Source organism: Dama dama, chromosome 5 (assembly GCF_033118175.1).
Source record: "Dama dama isolate Ldn47 chromosome 5, ASM3311817v1, whole genome shotgun sequence".
Classification (NCBI taxonomy): domain Eukaryota; kingdom Metazoa; phylum Chordata; class Mammalia; order Artiodactyla; family Cervidae; genus Dama; species Dama dama.
In genome coordinates, this window is record NC_083685.1 from 124,751,579 (window position 1) to 124,775,119 (window position 23,541).

The 23,541-nt window shown below is 39.1% G+C and overlaps 1 protein-coding gene across 3 annotated transcripts; it reads left to right on the forward strand.

The window, feature by feature from the left end:
• Window positions 1–23,487, forward strand: ACOX1 (acyl-CoA oxidase 1). 3 transcript variants are annotated; one of them, XM_061144775.1, is made up of 14 exons: window positions 1–211; window positions 499–658; window positions 4,428–4,588; window positions 13,079–13,186; window positions 14,494–14,613; window positions 14,757–14,872; window positions 15,278–15,447; window positions 16,412–16,574; window positions 17,138–17,328; window positions 17,595–17,774; window positions 17,908–18,013; window positions 18,150–18,293; window positions 18,468–18,674; window positions 19,529–23,487. In XM_061144775.1, exons 1-14 carry the CDS (start codon window positions 103–105, stop codon window positions 19,574–19,576), a joined length of 1,983 nt encoding a protein of 660 aa, XP_061000758.1. In that variant the 5' UTR covers window positions 1–102; the 3' UTR covers window positions 19,577–23,487. The 3 variants fall into 3 exon arrangements, with proteins under 3 accessions (XP_061000758.1, XP_061000757.1, XP_061000759.1); XM_061144774.1 differs by lacking the exon at window positions 4,428–4,588 and adding an exon at window positions 10,622–10,782 and having other exon boundaries at window positions 2–211; XM_061144776.1 differs by lacking the exon at window positions 1–211 and adding an exon at window positions 10,622–10,782 and having other exon boundaries at window positions 519–658.
• Window positions 23,488–23,541: the final 54 nt, after the last annotated feature.

Sequence of the window (23,541 nt, forward strand, 5' to 3'; positions counted from 1 at the left end):
GCCGGCCCCGGCGCCGGAGCCACGGACTCCCGCTGTCGCCACTGCCACGGACGCCGGCTCAGCCGCCGCCTCGGCCCCCCGCTGCCTCAGCCGGCCGTCACCATGAATCAAGACCTGCAGAAAGAGCGGGCCGGCGCCAGCTTCAACCCGGAGCTGCTCACGAATGTCCTGGACGGCAGCCCCGAGAACACTCGGCGTCGCCGAGAGATCGGTGAGGGCAGCTGGCCAGGCCTCCTCCCCTCCTTTCCCGAGCAGAGTTGGCGGTTCCCTTCGGGAGGAGTCGGGGGTGTAGGGCCCTGTAGGGCCTAGGCCACAGCCTCTGGCCTAGCTTTAGGGGAGCCACGGGACCCCCGCACTTCCAGGGGAGGCTGTGGCGGGGGGAATCGCCCATCCTGAGAGAGGACCTCTGCCCGTGAGTCTGAAACCTGTTATCCAGAGAGCTTTAACGGAGCCCTGAATTACTTGCCTTCCTCTTGGTACCCTTTAATTCCCTTTCAGAGAACCTCATTCTGAAAGACCCAGATTTCCAGCATGAGAACTTGAATTTCCTCAGCCGTAGCCAGCGTTACGAGGTGGCTGTAAAGAAGAGTGCCACCATGGTGGAGAAGATGAGGAAGTTTGGCATCGCAGATCCTGATGAAATTTTGTGGTTTAAAAAGTAGGTATGCTTTAGCTTAAGAGCGAGGGCCTAAGCCTGAACCTTGAATTCGCCATCTGTGGTATCCTTTTTCATAGTGTTTGGCGTTTGAAGACTCAAATTCACATCTTTTCATGCCATTTTAAAGTTCTATGTGTGGGCAATAATGTTTACTTTGATTTTTAAGCCTTTTAAAGGGCTGACGTTTGTGGAAAGCTTGTCATAGAGGTGCTGTAATTTTCTTTCTCAAGAATCATACACATACGGTCCAGACCTCTCAATTTTGAGCGATTTAAATGTAGAATGACTTTGCTTCTTCTAAGAAGGAGGCCTGCTAAATTTAGAAGCTGAATTTAGAAGGATGTTTTCCGTTGCAAAGACCGAACATTAAATATTTTGGAGCAGTAACAGATTGTATTTTCATATAATAATGTAGCTCTTGAGTTTAAAATAATGGAAAATATGGATGGATGAGGAAGAACTTTAGTCAAACCTCAGAATGGATATGAAGTATTCTGAGAACCCCCAGCTTTGTTGAATCTGGTGAGGGTATTTAAATGAGACCTCATAAAAGTGGTCCTACTGCTGAAAAGAGTATGTTCTTTTTTCAGACCATCTTTTTGTTGTGTTTTTAGTTTTTAGACACACTTTTTTTTTTTTTGCCTTTGTGTAAATATACACTATAATTGCATAATGTTAGTATGATTTTTTGACTTGCAGCATCTCATTTATTATTGGGCATTTCCTGTTTTAGGTCTCTACATTTTTGCAGAACTCCAATATTGTCATCAATAGAGAGTAAATGATTTGGATGGTACATATTTAAGAGCCAAGAACAATGAAACAATGAAACATGTACAGGCTCTTGTCTTTATGTTGCAATAGGCATTCCTCCCTTACACAACTGCCAACTGATACTACATGGTATCTGTTTTTGAGTTTTACCTGGTTATTATTGTCAAGAGGAAATTTACTCCAGACCACACTCAGAACTTCTTTCCATTTTAGTTATAAAAACAGAGTTAATTTGGTAGTCCAGTCAGAGTACTTACTAACGTCCAAGTGCTCTTTTTTTTAAAGTTTGTAACTTGTGGCTGTGAGGATATTGAGGTGGAGTAACTCCTAGAAAATTACGTTTTCTGATTTACCTGAATTGAGTTTGTGAACTTATAAAATTAGTAAAATTTGATTTTTCCTTAAAACAAGAGGTTTGTTTTGTTTTACTTTTAAATGGCTGCTGCCGTGTGTTTCAGAGTTAGTTAGATTTCATAATCTGTGGTGATGTGTAATGTGTAACTAGGCTCCAGTGAAGTCACAGTGACATAGAACACAGTCCTTTGTGTGAGTTAAAGATCAGGGGACACCAGCCAGGTTTTTTTTGCTTTTTTTTTTTTTTTTCTGTATTATATTTTATGACTCAGGCCTCACTATTTGGGAAAAAGACAAAATACAACCTTTGGCAGGCCCCTTTGACGTCCTTTCAGTATTTCTGGGATATGACAGGAAGATCAATGTTTGTTAGAGAATGTTTCATTAGTCTTGGCAATTACTGAACACCATCGATTGTTACTCACACTTGTGTTTTATGTATCACTGACAAACTTAACTGTGATGTACCAGTAATTGTCAGATACATTGGATGTCTTAAACGCTAAAATTGGCTTTGGGGAGAGGGATGCTATAATTAATGAAATATAGTAATATTTCTCTTTCTAGGCTTTTGGGGCATTTACTGGTCTCTTTTATATCCAGTTTCCCTATCACAAAATGAAACATGAGAATATTTTGAAACTGACTAAAATATTAGTAAAGTACTTTGAGTTTTCTCAACTTAAGCAGTAGAAGAATTCTTCTCTCCATTCCTTGAGAAAGTAAGACTTTGCTGTTTGGGGTATATACAAATTCCTTTCCTGATCACCTTTTCTGTAATTTTGTCTTTTAACTATACTGTTGGCTATGTAAAAACTAAAGTATTTTTAAAGTAGCAAAATTCTAATGCGAACCAGTCATGATTTTTTTTTTTTAATCCTTCTTAGGTTTTTTAAAGCTAGTTCCTTGAAAAGCCTCTTCAGGGAGGATTAAACATAACTTAAAACAAGTGCTCAGATGTTGTTCTTTAGTTAACTTCAAGAGGCCTCAAAAAAAAATCTCAGTATGTCAAAGACATAACTATTTGACAGTCTTTATTTTGTGTCACATATTTTTTCCCTCTCAGTTTTCTAGAATTAATTATTTTGTGTCAACATCAGCACTTTACCAACCCAGAGCCTCCTCATTTCCAATAAGGGAATGGCCGTGTCTATATTGCTACTGTTTTTAGCAACTAAATTACTGCTTTTATTTCTCAGAAATTCTTGCAGGTTCATTTCCTCCTTCAATAAAGCATGGCTATTAGGGAGTGCTATGGTGCCCTTGCCTTTGAAAGGCCAGTTTTTACATTTACCTCCACATTATCCCACCTTAGTGAGATGGGTATGTTTTTTGCAAAGCATCTTACTTCTCTCTCTAGAACAGCTGCTGTGAGAGTTACCTAGAAACTCACTTGCCTCTTCTGTTCCTCCGCCTCCTTTGCCCTCTTTCTCTCCTTGCAGTTTAAATTAACATTTAGTATTTGCGTGAAAATCAGAGACCTCAGGGATAAAAAGCATTTTTGATGTTGGCTAGTCCAGGCACTCCTTGAATGTTTGAATCTGTCCTCAGCACCCCTTTTTTTTTTTTTTTTTCTTTTTTTTCTGACTCTTTGTGACCCCATGGACTGTAGCCCACCAGGCTCTGTCCATGGGATTTTCCAGGCAAGAATACTGGAGTGAGTTGCCATTTCCTTCTCCAATGTCCTCAGCACCCTTAAAAGGTGGTGGTATGATTTTAGGGCCTCCCCAAAAGTGAGTTGTCAGCCTACCCCCTCATTCTCTTGAATTTATGCTCTGCTTGCTCTACAGGCCAGGACAGGGTGGTGGTGACACTGCTTTCTGTCCATCCCTTGAAACCAGCATGAGGGTCAGTTAGATGATGCTTACTTTGTGCCTTAAGCTGTTTATATAGATAGAGCTGACAGAATAGACCCCTATAAAATCTCTAACCTGGCATGGCCGAGGCTGACTAGTGTATATGACTTGTATTGGCTACTTCACAGATTCTTTTAGGGGAAAATCATTAAAGACTGAATTTCATTAAAATTCGAATTCCCTTAATCTGGACTAATTTTCAGAGACCCTTTGTGATTTTTAACATATTCACATTACCTGCTTTACCCGTCTGTAAGCTCTGAAGACCTTTATAGATTTGTGCTTTGGCCCCAGAATGTATACATACTATCCTGGACATTTGCTTTGGTTACTATGGAAAAATAGTTTAAATTATTCTTCTTTAGGACATTTTGTTAACAGCTCAGCAAATGTAAGTGTTCTGTGGAGTTTCTTTTGATTTTCAAGACAAGTAAAGCCTAAAAATAAAGCAAAAACGCACACTTATGTTCCAAGAAATCAAACCAACAAATAACACCAATAAAATAATAAAAGAGGTCTGAGGCTAAAACATGGGTAAAATTTGCTTCCTGGATTAAGTGTGAAACTCAGAATCCTGGCCCTGAAATGACTAGGGAGAAGAGATACCACTAGATTCTGCTGTTGGCTTTTTAGGTAGCATATGATAAATATGAGTCTTAATTTCATAAGAAAGGGGTTTAAGTTTGTCTAACCATCATCCTCCGGGCCATACGTGTCTGGCAAGAATGGTGGTAGAATGCAGTTTCTAGAATAAGGCTGAGAACCTTTTCTTTTCTCTCCTGTAGACTACATTTGGTCAATTTTGTGGAACCTGTGGGCCTCAATTACTCCATGTTTATTCCTACCTTGCTGAATCAGGGCACCACTGCTCAGCAAGAGAAATGGCTGCATTCATCCAAAGGACTCGAGATAATTGGCACCTACGCCCAGACGGAAATGGGTCACGGTTAGTCCACATTTGAGGGTCAGTGGGTAGCCCAGTCAGGTCTTCAGTTAACAAATGACTCTGGGCATTTGACTTTTTTTTTCCCTGTTGGAATTTTATTATTAAATTGATAAATCTTAAAGTTCAACCTATTTCCTCATAGTTTATTTCCCCATAGACTGGTCCAAGATGCTGGCCTGAAAGACCTATCATTGTTATTTTTTACCGTTGATGTGTACACCCAGTTAAAATGGGTGTTGAGCAGTTTGGAAAGGTGGGGTTGAAAATATGGCCAAGTGCTCCATTGTGTGGGTGTCTTATTTAAAGACTTAGTTGGAAGTTCTTAAGAGGCTTCATGCCTCAGCAACGTGTGGAAGATGCTTTGCTTTAATGAAGTTAAAAATGTGGATTTTAATGAGGCAGAGGGTTAAAGTGGTGAAGGCTGCTAGGGGGGTTGGAAAAAAGTCTATGATGCTCTTCATTTCATTTCTTTTTATTCATTTTTCTGTACCTGCCCGTGGACTTTGAATTACCAGGAATTCTTGGTTAAATTGTTGTGAAAACTTTTAAAAAGTTTTTGTGTTTGGTCTTGTGAAACAAGTTTGTTTTCATAGACAAGGCCACTGATGGGCTTAAGAGTCTTGAATTTGAGCTGCCCAATGTCATTCCTAATTATCAAAATGTTTCCCTCATGTAAATAAAGGAAAGCAAAGAAAAGGAAGGAGGAAAGGATGCAGATATCAGGGACATTCCTCTTTTGTGTTTGATTTGGTGCTTTTTGGCTTGTGAATTGGTTTAAGTAAATGTCCTTTCTTATAATGCCTATGGGCACTGCAGATCCTGGTCATGGGACAGTATTATGAACACCCTGCCAGGCACTCCAGGATGGTCAGCACTGAGATGACAGACCTGAGGGAAGATGTCCTCAGGGTTTAGAAAGATCACATTCCTAAAGTGTTCCTTTCTTGGAGTGTGTGTGGGTGTTTCGTAATCTTGAAATAGCTTTGTGGTACAGAATCCTTTTTTGTTTGTTTGTTTTCAAATTCATCATTGAATTTATTTGACTTTAAGAGGCATACTGTTTGCCAGAGACATTAGATGTAAACTCCTGTGAAACTAAATGAGTCTGATCTGTGTATCTCTTGTTGGTCTGTCTTATTCTTCTGCCTCTATTTATGAGGTATATTTCCCATGTATATTTGAAGGAAGAGAAGAAGAATTGAAGACTTAAACTTCATTGGTTTGAGGAGCCCCGAGGGTTCGATTAAGGTCCTGTGCTGCTCTGGGCAAGATTGTATTTGTTAGTTTTCTTTCCTTTCTTCCTTCTAGTTTCTGAATGCTTTCTTGTGTTTGAAACCAACTTTGTCTTAATCTCTATGGTTTATTAGAGAACAGAGTTTTAAAATTAGGTCTTGTTTCTTGCTGGAACTTTGCCAGTTCATATTAGTTGTGCTTCTCTGAGTGCTGTTCTTTTCCTAAAAAGCCAGTCTGTTGGCTAATTAACATCCCATGAGAGTATAATCTTATCGAGAATATATAAAAAGTACTTCAGCATCAGCGGGATTGGAAATAGAGCAACTTGTACAGGATGATGATTTGACTACTTAAATTCTGAGACTTTGAAACATTGGTCAACAGTGATTATCTCACGTTCTTACTGTAGCTGTAACATTCCAGTTTGGGATTCTTTGCCTCTAGGAAGCCTCTGAGAAGTGAAGAAACTTAGTACTCAATCATATTCCAGGATCCTCAAGAATCTTAAAATTCAACCACCTGCAGAAAATCTAGCTCACCAGTGTTCTCTCTTCCTTCCTTTAAACACACTCCTGTCTGTACAGGCACACAAGCCCAACACATACTGCGTCTGTGGATCTGGCCTGGACCGAGGAGGGTCCAGGAGCCCCCCTCTCCCTGGGGCTCCATTGTTAAAGAGACTGTCTGGGACATGGTCTAGGGTTAATTATCTCCTGACCATATGTCTCTCCAGGTCACAAAGCAGATAGTGTCTTGGTCGTCATGGTTAGTTGATCATATCAAATTCTGGCCACTTCATAGGGATTCTTCTTGCCTTTTCTGTTATTGTTATAATTATTAAGGGAAATAGAGCTTCTGTAGTACATACTTATCATCCTTGAGGATGCTGCAGTATCTTTGCAGATTCCCATCTCTAATACTAAAATGTGAAAATACTCTACCTTTGAAGCTTGAAAAATAGGTCATGCACTTGATCTTGTAAGTCCCTAATCTTCCTCTTCCTGGATCTCACTGCTCTGTCTCTCCAATAGCCTCCCATCCTCTTTTTTCCCAGAGTGATTCCCTTCCCTGTTGGCCTTCCCATGAGACTCGCTCTCTGGATATTCTAATTTCCCCACTGTTAGTAATAACAATATAAACATATTTACAAAAGCTGTATTCTTTGGGTTATGCCTTTGGAATATCTTTCTCAGAGATGAATGACTACATTTGAAGAGAATGAGCACTTTATAGATTTTGTTGCACAAGACATGGAATAGGTTTTGATATATTTAGTGTACTCGTGTCTCCTTTGTCCCATCAACATGGTGACTTTGGTTTTTTGCTACTTTATATCTATCTAAGAATTAAAGTTTTCATTTACCAATGCTAATGAGCTTGGATATTACTCTCTGCATTTCATATGTATGAACTGGCATTTTCTGAACCGGCATGTTGATCTTAGAAAATGATATTGTTTCTGTAGGTTCTGTTTTATTAAATATTTTGGCCTCAGTGCATCCGTCTCTGACTAGGTGTAAGTTTTCTTCTCATATCTTGGGTAATTAGCTTCCATTTTATTCCCTTTTTTGTTTGTTGAATTTGTGTTTAGTGTTTTTACTTGTGTGTGATACAGTGATCAGTCTCACAAACAGTATTCATGTTTATTAACTAATAGCTCTTTCACTTTATTACGTTCTTTCTAGTTTATCTTAGAGTTTTGTAATAGTTTCAATTTATTTATGGAACCTTAAATATATTACATTAATTTTTTTCTTTCTGTTTTCTCTAACATAAGCTTTGGCTCATTGTTGTTTTAAAGATATTTAAAAATCTGATAGAAAAAAAAAATCTGATAAGCTATAACAATAGTAGGCTTAGCCTATGTTTCAAGATATATGTATTTAGTGTTCTTGCACACTTATCTTTTTGATGAATTCTGATCTCAATTTATCAAGTTATAGAATATTCTATAGGAATTTAAAACCTGTGTTACATTAAATCCCAGTATTTCCTTGGGAAGTATTAATTTTCCTTCGTACTGTGAACTAAGAATTAGTGATTTCTGTTACTCGGATCTTTCATTCATTCTACTAGGTATTTATGTGTTTTCATAATTAAATCTTTAATATTCTAAGCTAACTTCTTTAAAATTTAAAAATATTTTATTGCTGTTATAAATCACCTTTCTCTTTAATAGGATTTCTATTTGAATGGTTCTAATGGATAAAAATGAATGATTTTTTTTTTAGCCTATACCTTTTCTAAATTAATTTATGATTGATGGTATTGGTGTTTTGTTGATTTCCTAGGATTATAATCATGCTGTGCATTGAGTTGCTATTTTGATTTCTTCCTTTCTCATATGTTATTAATCTAATCGTTTGTCCTCACTACTGGCCAGCCTTCCCAGCCCTGTGTCATGTAGGAGATATGGGGAAAGCCTTTTGGTGTTAATCCTTTTGAAAGAATTGACTGCAGCTCCTTACCAAGTAAAATGTTGGTGCTTTGCAATTATAAAGTAAATTAATTTAAAATAATTTATGATCTTTATCATGCATAAAGGTTACAGCAAATATCAATACTTGATTTAAATCAAAAACTACCCAGGTAACTTTGTCCTTGTAGCGTTTCTACATTTCCTCCACTTCTGAATAATCCTTACCCTAATTACAAGAGACGTTTTACTCCTGGAAACAACTTTAGCTTCAGAGCAGTTGGTGATGATAGTAGTTTTCCCCCGCCCTTCTCAGTGTGCTCTGTGGTAACCCTTGGTGTTGGTCATTATTCCCTGATATACACCTGCCCATGATGAGTCTGAAGGGTGCCTCAGAGCGACCTCTCCTTCACCAGGAATTGCTCTGGTTTCTAGCCATGGAAAAGTAGGCTGTCAGCACTGAGAGTGGTTAGGCTCAGGCCACAACTTTTGGCCGTCGTTCAGAGTTCTCTTCTTATAGCTCCTAGGCACATGTTTAATTTTTCTTCCTGCACACCATTCCTTTAAAAACAGGACAGTTGACATTTCTGTTTGTGAGTGAAAGGTACTCTGTCATCCCAGGAATGTTGTTTTTCCAAGGATTTTCCACAATTTAAAAAAAAAACAAAAAACTTTTTATTTTGAAATGACTATAGATTCATGCTGCTGCTGCTGCTGCTACTAAGTCGCTTCAGTCGTGCCCGACCCCATAGATGGCAGCCCACCAGGCTCTGCCGTTCCTGGGATTCTCCAGGCAAGAACACTGGAGTGGGTTGCCATTTCCTTCTCCAATGCATGAAAGTGAAATAGATTCATAGGAAGTTGCAAAAATAGCCCAGAGACATCCCATGGACCTTTCACTCAGTTGCCACCAGTGGTAGTATCTTACAGGATTTCCAGTTTGATGCTTCCAAATCTTAACTGGTTTTTCAGGTCTTTCTAATGTCCCCACCATCATCCTCAGCCCGGATTACACTAGAAGACATGATTAGACTATGAGATTCTTGTCCTTATTTTGCCATGATCTTTTTTTTTTTTTTGGCTGTGCTTTGAGGCCTGTGGAATTTTTAGTTTCCCAACTTGGAATGAACCTGTCCCCTTACTCTCATTGGAAGCATGGAGTCCTAACCACTGAACCACCAGGGAAGTCCTGCCATTATCTTTCTGACCTGAAAACACTTAATTCATCTCAGCTTTAATTTCTTTGTAAAATGAGGAAGTTATTCATGCATTTTTTGATTTTCATGTGATTGGTTAGCTGAAAGCTCAGCTCACCCCAGCCCTTGTGAGAAGACATCACAGATCAGCCCTCACCTAGAGCACCCTCCCCCTGATTATTTTCCTCCTCAAGTGGAACAGAGAAGTTTTGAAACTGAAATGTTTAGGCTCATTTCTAAGATAAAGAACATAGTAAGAGCAACATAGAATTGATTAGTTTAGAGCTGGAATTTAGATAAAATGCCAGTAGCATGCAAAATTACAAAGCTGTATAGTATTATTTCCTATTAGAAATAAATTCACATAAAAGTCTAGGGCACTTGCAAATTTTAAATGGAAAATAATGACTTTAGAAATTGGATTTTAGATGACAGTTAACATGTTTATTGTAATTTTGATAATTCCCATATGACTGTAATGGAGCACTTGTTATGCATGAATCTGTTATTTGTGACTATCATGATCTTCACTAAAAATTGCATGTCTTTTTATTTCTGAAATTAATTATTGGGGTGAAGAGCACCGTCAGTTTTTGTATTAAATTGTTTAAATAGCATGTGGCTGGTATTTTAATGAATCCGAATGAAATGACCAAAATTATGTGAGGAATGTGGATTAATGCTGGATGTTTTATAGACAGAAAAGATTTCCAACCCAGAAACATTATTATTAGATCCTGGAAAAATTTTTTCCAAGAGAACTTCTGTGTTCTCCCGTCTCAACTTTTCATTAGAATATATGTCATTGTACAACTTCAATTCTCCATTCCATCAAGCCTCTTCAGAATTTTTATTTACCTTAATTGCAAGGCTGTAATCCTTTGCCTTGGTCACATGGTCTTGGCTGCACAGGCTTTGGAATCAGTTTCCAATCTCTGCCAAGATTAGTTATTTTAGAAATGCGTCGCATTAGAAAATACTTCTCACCAATTTAAGAAAAATGGAAGTAACCAAGAGTTATAATGTAATACAGAAAGGGGCAGTGCTCCCATCCATGATGAAGTCTACTCAACTAATTCATACTTAACAGAAGGTATTTTTTTTCTCCTTCCCTTGCTGTTTGTTCAAACTGCTGATTCTCTCACACCTGATGACTCTCAAATACCCATCCTTGGTATTTCTTTGAAGCTTTGTGCATCGAGGGCAGCCTGGGCCTCTGGATCTTCACTTGGGCATGTTCCTGCCCACCTTGCTGCACCAGGCAACCGAGGAACAGCAGGAGCGCTTCTTCATGCCTGCCTGGAACTTGGAGATCGTTGGCACTTATGCCCAAACAGAGATGGGTCATGGTATGGTGCATTCAGTCTACCTTCTGGGTTGGGTGGGGCTCTGCAAGCCTAGCGCACATGGAGCGTCCATCAGGTGCCAGCGGTGGTGTCTCCACAAGCTTTGTGAGATCTGTTTAAATGCAGTCTTTCTGCAGCGCTCCAGGTTTTCACATGTGTAAGTCTTGGCATAGACAATGCCTTGGTCAGCAGAAATTAAAGCTTATGTTATCACAGATATACTGATTATTTATTCATGGTTCCCCTTCAGCAGATCAAGAATTAAGAGTTAGGTCTTACTTACTAAGTGGTTTTTCAGGTTCACTGCATTTGTACAGAATTTGTATAGAGTCTGAACCCATCTCTTTTTCTTCATTACTATGATTCCCTTTGGTACTGATAGCTTAATGAACTTACACATATTCCAGAAGAAATACATGTTAATAGCATGTGTGCTAAAGGGAAGTGAGTGGCTTATATAACCAAAACATGCAGCATTTTTTACCTTGACATTATTTGTGTTGATTCACTACATTCAGTAAACTTCTAAAAGTGGCTTTGGCCAAAGTTTAGTAAAAATAAGATAAGTTGTACTTCCAGGTAATTGATTTCACATTCTGTATGTATCACCTTACTTTTTTTCTTTCCATCCCCGACCTACCTTTCTCTGTGAACTGGATGGGGCTCAAGCTGGTGGCTATTCCTGGTAGCACTCATTCTGTATTGCTATTTGTGTTTGAATGGTATCCATTCATCTACTTGTGGCTTCTGTTTGCCTACTCAGAGGTTTCAGAACAGCTGGTCTAGTGTATATTTGCTCTTTGTTCCTTATTCCTGTAACAGCTTCATCTTAATTTGATTGTTCATTTGACTTTCAGCTTCGATGCTAAAGAGTATTTTACAGGATTTTCCTAAGACACAAAGTGAAATACTATTTGGTTCAGTTGTGCATTTGAAAACACGCTTCTGTCATTACCTGTTGTATAAAAATTTCTTCTTTGGTGAGAGGAGTCTCATTGTCTGATTCCTTGATTCTCACCCAGGGGAAAGTTGTTGATCACCCATAAAATGGCCATTTCTGTTATTCAACATGGAAGTTTCTGAATGTTTTACAATTAATTTTAAGTGGTGAATGAAATCTGGCATTATCAAAGCAATCGGGTAAGAAGTTCTCATCATTGACTTCAGGATAGGGAGAGGGTCACTTAGAACATTTTTCTGTAACTTTTTTCAAAGAATTTTGGCACATTTGTATTAGGATTTAAGGGCTTGCCTGATAGCTCAGTTGGTAAAGAATCTGCCTACAATACAGGAGACCCCAGTTTGATTCCTGGGTCAGGAAGGTCCACTGGAGAAGGGATTGGCTACCCACTCCAGTATTCTTGGGCTTCCGTTGTCGCTCAGCTGGTAAATAATTTGCCTGCAATGCGGGAGACCTGGGTTTGATCCCTCCTAGAGAAGGGAAAGGCTACTCACTCCAGTATTCTGGCCTGGAGAATTCCATGGACTGTATAGTCCATGGGGTCGCAGAGTCGGACCTGACTGAGCGACTTTCACTTTTTCATTAGGATTTAAAACACAAATCCCATCCATCTCCAATAAACATGAAAGTGGTGAACCAGTCAGAAATAAATGAAAGCCTAGTGTTGGAAGCCTGCAGGGTGAACTTGGACCTTATTGTTGGACTTTTAGAAATTTAAAAAAAATCACCATTTCAGGTCTTCTTTTTCCCATAATGGTTATAACTTTTAAAGTTTTAAAACTTGTTTTCCTTTCTAGCATTCACTCTGAAATAAATTTTCAGTTTACGAGAACTTTAGCTGCAGTCTCTTCGTGTCATGTGTTATCTCATTCTTTGTTATAATACCGAATTCCAGAATGTTGAATTGGTGTGGTAGACACAATACAAATGAGTCGAAATTGGCACACCGACAACTTAAGAGATGCCTTTAAAAAGGCAGTTAGCTTCCCTATTAAAGTCATAGCCTGTGATCTCAGGAAACTATGATTCTTATGTCTTTACATTTTCTTTTGGTTGAGGTAAATAAATGTTCCCTATCCACTGCTGTGCAGTAAATCAAATATAGAAATGGAACATGCTTGACATTTTTATTTTCAGCTTAATACGAACTACCTGATTTAAGCATCGGAAATTCAGGATCTTGGTTATCAACCATTTGTAGCTCATCTACAGATGTTTTATTTTTAGAGTTGTTAGTCTCTGAGATGCTAGCACTTTAAAGGAACTGGGCAGGAGATTTTACCCTGTAACTGTTTTTTCCCATATTCTATCTGAAGTAGGTATAATTCATTTCCTTAGGAACCCATCTTCGAGGCTTGGAAACCACAGCCACTTACGACCCTGAAACCCAGGAGTTCATTCTCAACAGTCCTACTGTAACCTCGATCAAGTGGTGGCCTGGTGGACGTAAGTGAATTTTTTTTAACAGTAACTGGTTGTTTTGAAGGCTTATTATAACATTGTGTTTAGAATGTAGAGCTTCTATGAGAATATAATTTTGAAATATAGAAAAAACTCTTATGGCTTAAACTATGCTGAGCTTTTCACATTCTCTTGTGTTACCTGTTACAGATATTTATACACTTGTAAAGTGCAGAGGACAGCTGTCAATTTTGCTGCTTTTCATACATTTTTATCTAAGCATTCCCTTGTGTTAGCGTAACTTCCATAATCATCATTTAAAGTAATTTAGTATTCCCAGTTTGGTTAGTCATTTATGTATTGAAAAGTATTTGAGGGACTTCCATGGTGGTTCAATGGCTAAGACTATACCCTCCCAATGCAGGGGGCCTGGATTCAATCCCTGGTCAGGGAAATAGATCCCACATGCTTCAACTAAAGATCCCATGTGCCGCAACTAAGACTTGGCACAGCCAAATAAATAATCAAACAGAAATAGAAATGAGTATTTTTAAAAAAGAAAAGTGTTTTAGTTTTTAAATTTTTGTTACAAATAGCTTTGATATGAAATTTATTTAATATTGTCTTCTATTCTGAGTTATTATTTTAGGATACATATATTTCAAATGAAGGATTTTGTTATCCACATTATATATTTTAATATGTGGTATTACATTTTGATAAGGAAAAAAACTAGCATGCAATAAAAGGGAAGTATTTCTGGATGCACTAACCAAAAATCTCTTAAAGCAGCTGTATCCTATAGTACAATGGGGTGTTCTGCATTGGTGGAATATTCTCTGTCTTTGCTGTTCAGCGGGGTAGCCACTGGCCACCTGAGCACTGGAAATGTAACTAGCTGACTGAGGGACTGAATCTTCTGTTTTATTTAATAATAATTAATTTAAATGTAAATAGCCACATGTGGCTAGTAGCTACTATTTTGGAAAGCCCTGCCTTAAGGGAGAAAAAGGAAGTAATTTAATATTCTATGATTATCCTAAAAATGTCTTTATGTAAATGAATGAAAAATAAGTAGAACAAGTAAAATATCTTCTTTAAAATGCTATCAAATTAACATGTTGTCTACTTTAAACTTAGATGATGTTATATGTCAATTATATTCCAGTAAAAATACACACACACACACACATTTTTAAAATGAAGGCTTACTTTGCCAAAATGTAATGAATTTTGCTATTGATGGAATCTTTGTCTTACAATTAACATATGTTTTTCTCTCTTTTGTTTTTGTCTTTTGGAAATGTAAAACGTTTGCTCACTTTCCTCTCTTGTTCTCTTTTATGTTGTAGTTGGAAAAACTTCGAATCATGCTATTGTACTTGCCCAGCTCATCACTCAGGGGAAATGTTATGGACTACATGCCTTCATTGTACCTATTCGTGAACTTGGGACCCATAAGCCTTTGCCAGGTTAGGATTATCTCATGTTGAGATGGAAAATTAAACCAGTCACTATCTTCTACAAAAAGTATAATATATTACTAAAGAAGAGGAGGGGAGCCAGGAATTCCAGAACATAAAACACCGTGTGACTTTCCTTTCATCTGCGGTAGGTATTACCGTAGGAGACATTGGCCCCAAATTTGGCTATGATGAGATGGATAATGGCTACTTGAAGATGGACAGCTATCGTATTCCCAGAGAAAACATGCTGATGAAACATGCCCAGGTACAGTGAGATGGAAAATAGGAGCAGACGTGTCAGACAGGGGTTTCAGTGGCCGTTGATAATCACAGGGTTGGAATGGTCTGTCGTTTGGAAGGTAATAGCAGATTTTTTTTACTTCTGATGATGCTTTTATTGTGACCATGAACTCAGATCAGTTGACAAGTGTGAAGAGCATGTCTTGGTTTGCTAAACCAGTGGGGCTCACACTTTAGCATACATTAGAGTCGCCTGGAAGGCTGGCTAAAACCTAGGTTACTTAGCCCCCAGAGTTTCTGATTTAGGCGGTCAGGGTAAGGACTGAGCATCAGGTGGTGCTGATGCTGCCTTTCTGGGGACCACATTTTGAGAATAAACTGCCACTTGGGTTTAACAGAAGGAAGCATCTGTCTCATGTTCTTTTTCCAGGTGAAGCCTGATGGCACGTACGTAAAACCCCTGAGTAACAAGCTGACCTACGGGACCATGGTGTTCATCAGGGCCGTCCTCGTGGGAGAATCCGCTCGGTGTCTGTCTAAGGCATGCACCATTGCCATCCGATACAGTGCCGTGAGGCATCAGTCTGAAATCAAGCCAGGGTAAGGGTAAAGTCTGAGATGAGCTCAGTACTAAAGGTCTGGCATGAACCCCATCCAGATATCAAAATTCCCAAATGTGATGTGGAGAAAGTGCATTTGTTATAAAATTAGCTAGGATGGCAGTGTACTGGGTCTGCTACTTAGAACTTAAACTTCCTTAAGTGGAAAGATGAGAATAAGCACCTAATTATTACTTTTAACCTTCTAAGAAAAACGATAATATTACTAGAGCTTTATAAGTGAAGTGTTCAAAACACTGAAGGTGTGGTGTGAAGGTTCTAATTGCTGCTAACAATCACAAATTGGATGTGGTGAAAGTGACATTAAACTTGATTCCCTGTTGTGTTCCTGGGCATAGTTTGTTCTTATTACTGCCTACTAATTGGGCATGACTCTTTGATAAACGTTTTACTCTTAAGGAATAAAGAAATTGGTAAGAGCAGACTTTTTTTTGCATGCTCAGTGGACCTTCTTAGACTTTAAATATTAAACTTAGTGCGCTGGGTCTTCTCATATTAGTGGTCAGAATATAGTTTATTCTACCAGCTACGTCCTTCAACATTGCCTTCCTCCTGTGAAGTTAACAAAGTTTGGTTCTGTATGTTGCCATGAGAATACTGTTTTCATAGTCAAACTGGAAAGACTGGAAAGATTAAGAAAAATACGAATGTCAACTAGAAAATCCTGTTCATGTGTTCAACAAGGTGGTTCAGAGTGTGGTCTTCTGTAGCCACAAATAGCCTAGATTTAAATCAAGAATCTGTGACCCCAGGTAGGTTCTTAACCTCATTTTCCCCATCTGTAAAATAGAGCTAATAAAAATCACCTCACAGGATCTTTGTGAGGATTAGATAAAGTAACCTATCAAAGTGCTTAGTCCAGAATCTGGCATGTAGTGAGCTCTGTATAGGCATTTATTTATTTATTTTTGTTTGTTTGTTTTTCCTTTTTTCATATACTTTAGTGAAGCAGAACCACAGATTTTGGATTATCAAACCCAGCAATATAAACTTTTTCCCCTCCTGGCCACTGCCTATGCCTTCCAGTTTGTAGGCGCATACATGAAAGAGACCTATCATCGGATTAATGAAGACATCGGCCACGGGGACCTGAGTGAGCTGCCTGAGGTCTGTGTCTGGTCTCTGTCCCTTGTGGGAACCCTTCTTGTTCATACTTCCTGTGGGATCGTGTGCAGAGAAAATTAAACATTGGGATACCTTGAAAAGAATCCATATTTTTATGGATTTATCCATGTTTTTAAGTTTCAGAATTACTGTACTATGTTGGTCCTTTATTGAGCAAAAAAAGTGGTGCCTTTTTTTGCCACGTAGAACAGTTCAGAAGGGAATGTGGTAATGTTACTAGTTTAGACTAAATATTAGTTTAGTTATTAGTTTAGACTAATCAGATGAGGATATTTTTCAGTTTACTTACATGGCAAGTGATTTTGTTTGGTTTTTGTTTACTGAGTTTTTTTGGCCACACCGGGCATCTTGCAGGATCTTAATTTCCTAATCAGGGATCAAACCAGGCCCCTGGCAATGACAGCACAGAGCCCTGGATGCCAGGCAATTCCCTGGCAAGTGATTCTGCAAGTGACAGTTTCTATTAAGTGAGGTTCAGTGTGTCTATTTGGAACGCAGGCTGTTAGCACCACAGACATCCTGATGGCCTGTGCTTCCCCCTTCAGCTTCACGCGCTCACCGCTGGGCTGAAGGCTTTCACATCCTGGACAACAAACACTGCTATTGAAGCCTGTCGGATGGCCTGTGGCGGGCATGGCTATTCTCACTGCAGTGGACTTCCAAATATTTACGTCAATTTTACCCCAACCTGCACCTTCGAGGGGGAAAACACTGTCATGATGCTGCAGACGGCCAGGTGAGAATCTAAGTCATGATTTCTATCCTGTGTTCTCAGGAATGTCCGAGTCCTTTCCACTGATACCTGTTCCCATGTTTTTTCTTTGCGTTATGTTTGTTCCTGAAAGACGTCATTTTGCCTTCCATCCTGACCCAGGATGTTTATCTTGTGCTCAGACTAGTACGAAACCCTGTCACATAGTTTGAAGTCATTACAGGAGTTCATCTTATTTCTGTTTCATGAGAAGCACAGTTACTGAGAGCATGTTTCCTGGTGACTTCTAGGTTCCTGATGAAAAGTTACGACCAGGTGCACTCAGGCAAGTTGGTATGTGGCATGGTGTCCTACTTGAATGACCTGCCCAGCCAGCGCATCCAGCCACAGCAGGTGGCCGTCTGGCCAACCGTGGTGGATATCAACAGCCCCGACAGCCTGACAGAGGCGTACAAGCTTCGAGCAGCCAGGTGAGTGCACCCACAAGAGCTGGGACCTGCGCTGCAGGGGCCTCAGGCCCGGGGCCTAGGTGGGAGGCACGAGTATTCACCGTCACCTTCTTGGGCTCCAGTTTTCCAGGTTGTTTTTTTTTTTTTTAAATAGATTAGTAGAGATTGCTGCTAAAAACCTTCAGACTGAAGTGATTCACAGAAAAAGCAAGGAGGTAGCGTGGAACCTAACGTCCATTGACCTTGTTCGGGCAAGTGAGGTCAGTGATGGTTCTCCTCTCCGCCCCCCTCCCCTCCATCCTTCACCAACCTGCCTCATTTTCTTGGTACAGAAACCTTATCACTGTTGAATCTTTTTCAGAGATTCTTACATTCTGGTGTTTTCTTTATATCTAGGCACATTGCCACTATGTGGCAGTTAAGCTCTTTACGGAAAAAGTCCTCCAGATTCAAGAGAAGTCCATCCAAGCTGTCCTAAGGCGTTTGTGTCTCTTGTATTCTTTGTATGGAATCAGTCAGAATGCAGGGGATTTTCTTCAGGTCAGGATTTTCTAAGTTTAAGTCCCTTTATTTATTTACTTCTTAATTTTTTATAGAAAATAATTTTGGTTTACTTTGTAGTTGTGCATATGTGTGTGTCTGTATATTCATAAACATCCATCTGTATACGTACCTTATAACGTCTGTGCTTGCTTGCTTGTTTCTTCCGTTTAGGGGAGCATCATGACAGAGTCTCAGATCACCCAGGTGAACGAGCGCATAAAGGAGCTGCTGACTGCGATTCGCCCTGACGCGGTCGCTCTGGTGGATGCATTTGATTTTCAGGATGTGACACTGGGCTCTGTGCTTGGCCGCTATGATGGGAATGTGTATGAAAACTTGTTTGAATGGGCCAAGAAATCCCCACTCAACAAAACAGAGGTAAAAAAAAAGTGTCTTTCACCTTTTGAAGTTATTCATTTAAATATTAAGGCAGGAAAGCCCTCGGAGAATGACCACCTGTGGAAGCTTTGCGAGCTCTCATGACCACTTCAGACAGTCCCTTTATTTGAGAGAAAGGTTCTCAAGGGAACAAGATCTTTCCTATAGTATGTGGGTTTTTAGTTTCCTTAACTAACAACAATTGAAAAATTTCAAACATATACACAAATAGAACATTGCAGTGCATCTCCCTGTACCCTTCCTTGATCGTGTTTCAACAACTGTCTGCTCATGACCAGTTGCATTTCATCTGAACCTCCCAACTGAGAATTATTTTGAATCAAATCCAAGGTATCAGGTAATTTTATTCATAAATATTTCAGTATATCTCTGAAAGATAAGGATTCTTTTTTTAAAAAAGCATAACCACAGTACCATTCTCACACCTAAACAAATTAACAATAATTCTTTAATATCATGAACTAGCCAGTCAGTGTCCAGATTTTTCCCAGTTAGCTCAATTCTCCCCCCACCCCCCTTTGATTTTTTTGAATCAGGATCCAGATAAGGTTCAGATAATTTTTCGATTAAAAATACCTTATTTTGGGACTTCCCTGGTGGGCCAATGGTTAAGAATCCACCTTCCAATGCAGGAAACGTGTGTTTGATCCACGGCTGGGATCCCACATGCCGTGGGGTGACTAGAGAGCCCTCGTGCCACAACTCAAGAAGCCCCTGCACCACAACAAAGGGCCTCTGAGTCACAGGAGTCAGTGCAGCAAAAAAAAAAAAAAAAATGCTATTTAAATTGCAAGCTCCTTCTCAGTAATATTTTCTCTCTCCCTTCCCTGCAGGTCCATGAATCTTACAAGCACCTAAAGTCACTGCAGTCCAAGCTCTGACATGGCTTGATGATAAGTGCAGTCTGCCCCTGAAAGTAGCTGTTCTCCTTACACCTGTCACACAGATCTGCATGGAATCTTGATCAAATTCAGAAAAGCTGTAGAGCAAGTGATAAATTGACCCTTTTCCTCTTTTTATAAATGAAAAAAGAAAATGAGCAGATTTTGCAAATTAAAGGAAAAAACCAGATGTGTTTTACAAGTGCAATTAACACTGAAAGAGACTATTAAGCATTCAGAAAAAGCTTTAAGAAATGCAGTGCAACTTCCATCTGTATTGCTGCTGATCCCAGGAGGCCAGGACTTTTGATAATTAGTAAAATTTAACTACTAAGTAGTTAATTATTTTCACATCTTAATTGCTAATCATTGGATATACAAGTGTTTTTAAACAAAGGTGTTTTTTTAAGCAGGTAGAACCCTTCCAAGCTTTCTTGCTCATGTCCTAACACAGCTGCCAGGGGCCCCGGCTAGAAAGCATGAGTGAAGAAGAGAGACTGGGGAAAAGAAACTAATCAGGAAATCTGTGAGTTCGTGCCTGACGCACTGACACCTTTCCTGCCTGCTTGCCCTCCTTTATTGATGTATTGCTCCTATCTTAAGTGTTCACAGTAGCATCTTTCCAACCTGAAGATATCTTGAGCACATGCTCCTGCAGGGTCCCTGCCCTGTGTAATTCAGAACTAAGCTTCCGTTGGAGGGTTCCCTAAATGGTCCTCTAGTAGAACTATAGCTCCCTTTGCCTCAACTTCTCAGGAAGAGGGAGGCAGTCAAGTCATCTCTACATATAACTTTTGGCAACTGATGAGATCTCCAGATCAGTCGTTTTGATCTCCCTCTCCTGCGAAAGATGCTAAAGAAAGGAGAAAAATAGTCACAGTTCCTTCTTAGAAGAATAAGGGCGTGGAGAGCTATCAGTTACGGTTACTGTAACTTTGGTGACCATGGTAACTATGTTTTCTAGAACAATCCAGATTTCCTATATTCTGGCACTCTGGCAGAAGCCATTAAAATGCTTGGAGGTTACTGTGTCTGGCCTTAGAAAAATAAAAGCATCACTCATTGCCTCTTATACCCAGGAAAGTCCTTTGACAAACCATGTGTTCTAATTTTTTAATCAGAAAATATAATCATTGAAACAGTGGCTAAAGGATGGAAGCTCCATAGAATGTTTCTTAGGGTGTATCTGGTTTTATTTTCAGTATGTTTCTAGGAGCTTTATCTGACTTGCTAAATTGTCCTTTCAGCTGAGTCTAATTTATACAATCATTCTATATTTAAAAGCTAAACATGTATCTCATGATGAATTTTTTCTTCAAATCAATGTAAAACAAATCACTTAATTTTTTTGTTGTTGTTAACTATATTTGTAACCTCTGTCTCATGAAGCCAGTTGTTCTAGAGTCAGTCTTGAGAATGTAGTATGTAATTCCCTTCTTGGGACCTTACATAAAATCTATCCCAGTGAAACTAGTAATAGGAGACTTTAAGGTCCAGCAGAAGAAATACTGCCTTTTGACACAAGCCTTAATCTTTCCAACAGGAGAACTAATTGATAATTGTGTTAACATTGAAGTAAAAAAGCACTCTGTAAATCTCGTATGGGTATCTCTTGGGACTAGATCAGATTCTGGGAAATAACAGTAAATTCAGATTGCTTAATATTAATCTGTTAAATATAGAATTGTTTCCAGTTAGTGGTTAAAAATCTTATTCACAGAGGGCTAACCCATGGCCAGGACATGAGGGTTTTTGAAATGACACCCACACAATCCAGCTGCATAGGTCTGGGATCTAAGCATTTTGAAACATGGTGGTGGACTCTGCCAGAGCCACCTTCAGCCCAGCACCGTGAGTTTTATTTAAAAGCTAGATCTGATATTTACAGTATTTTTATTAACATTGGAATACTTTGAACTTTAGTCACTGTAATTAAAGAATAAAGGTACCATAAGACCTCAAGAATTTGTCACTATCAAGATGGAAAGAATGTGCCACATAAAATTAGACATAAGTTTAAATTATGAAGAATTTTAAGATGTAGATTTAGGTAACACTAAACAATAGAAGGAAGGAAGGAGTGAGACCTGCCTGAGCAGATAGCCCTAAACCTGCCATGATGCTGTCTTCGTAGAGTATCTGGGTGCTCTGTCCATGCAGGAATATGGGTTTGTTGGTTTCTCATAAAGCAGCAGCAGACCCAACTTGCTGTCCCTTAGAAGCCAGACTTTGCCACAGATAAGGTTGGTTCTGTTGGGTTCTTTTGTGAGCCATTTTCATAAAGAGACAAATTTCAACCTAATCTCCAAAATGATGATAAATCTGAGCAGAATTAATGTTTCTATTTGGAGAAGGAAGTGGCAATCCACTCCAGTATTCTTGCCTGGAGAATCCCATGGTTGGAGGAGCCTGGTAGGCTACAGTCCACAGGGTCGCAAAGAGTCGGACATGACTGAGCGACTTCACTTTCACTTTAATGTTTCTATTAGATGATACTGACATAACCCTTTGAAGATTCCTGAGGTTTTTGCTGTTTGTAATGGATGAAGTTTGCTACATCCTGAAGTATTTGGATTTCTACTTCATATCTACTCAATAGACACTGAGGTATACTTCAGTGTTTGGACATAAGTGACCTCAAAGCACAGTTGGTCCCAAAGCCTTTGTGGGCCTTCCTGTTCTTGTCTTCAGAACATCATACCACTAAGTAGCAGTTTATCTTCAAGAACATTCACTTAATTGCAACATTAACCATGTTCACATACTTTCTGAGAACTTACTGGTTGTAATTTCAGATAATATACACTTGGAGGCATTTAACCATTTGTAACATCTAACGTGTTATTAGAACTCAATTCTTGGATTTTCTACAGTGCAAGGCTTTGGTTGGGGAAATATTGATTCATAATCCTTGAGTTCTCTAGGGAACAAAAATTCCTCTAATGACTGCTGCTCAGAGTCCTACCCCTTTCTGAGTTCTTTCTATCCATCTCAGTAAAAAAAAGACTAGATGCAGATGGTATTGTGCAAGGTATGCCTGGGGTTATAGATTGTCCTCAAGGAGTAGCTCCTGCACCAACTGGAGAGGAGCCTTGCCAGGAAACTGATGAATCTACTTGAGGCCAAGAGTCGAGTCTTCTGACTGAAAGGTTTTCATGGAAAAATGCAGAGATCAACTAATTGAATATTTATTATTCCATTCCTAGAGGATTAGACCAAGTCACCGTAAATTAATAAAATGTCTTTTCATTTTAAAATACTGGTAGAGTTTTTGCTTATAGCTCTCCAAACTCAAATTTTCCTTATTATTCCTGTGGTCCATGATAGTAAATATAGAAACATATAAGGAAATTTTAGGGTTATCAGATGTTAGCCATTGCAGATTGCAAATTCCTAGGTTTCAGGGAATTTTTTATTTTTATTTTGTCTTACATGTAAGTGGATTATCTTGAGGAAAATCATGGAACATTGGGAGGGATACTAAGAATTCTGAAGCAAAACAGTTTAACCACATTACTATCAACTTGCACAGATTAGGTAACAACGTGATTGTCCATCCTCTGCATGATATTCCAACTGGTGACTGACTGATTGCTTGTAAACATTTCCAATTGCTATGAATTCAAGGAAATTACTTTGGTGCATATAATTTGCTACCTTCTTACCCCTTTAACTGTCACGGTTTGAGTTTGGTTCCTACCTGATGAAGTGTATTTAGTATGTATTGTTCCACATGCCTGGCAGGACATGTCAGTGACGGTGGGAGTACTGGAGGAGGTGCACAGGTTGAAAGACTTGAGTCATGGTTGGACAGTGGTGACCCACCAACCTTCGAATAAGCCAAACCACTAACCCCATCTTCCTTTGTAAAATTGAAAAATCCTTAATAAACTCTGTAATCAACACAAAAAGTGTTACTGTTTTTATTAGGTGGTGGTGTTGGGTTTCATCCTGGCTTCACAGCT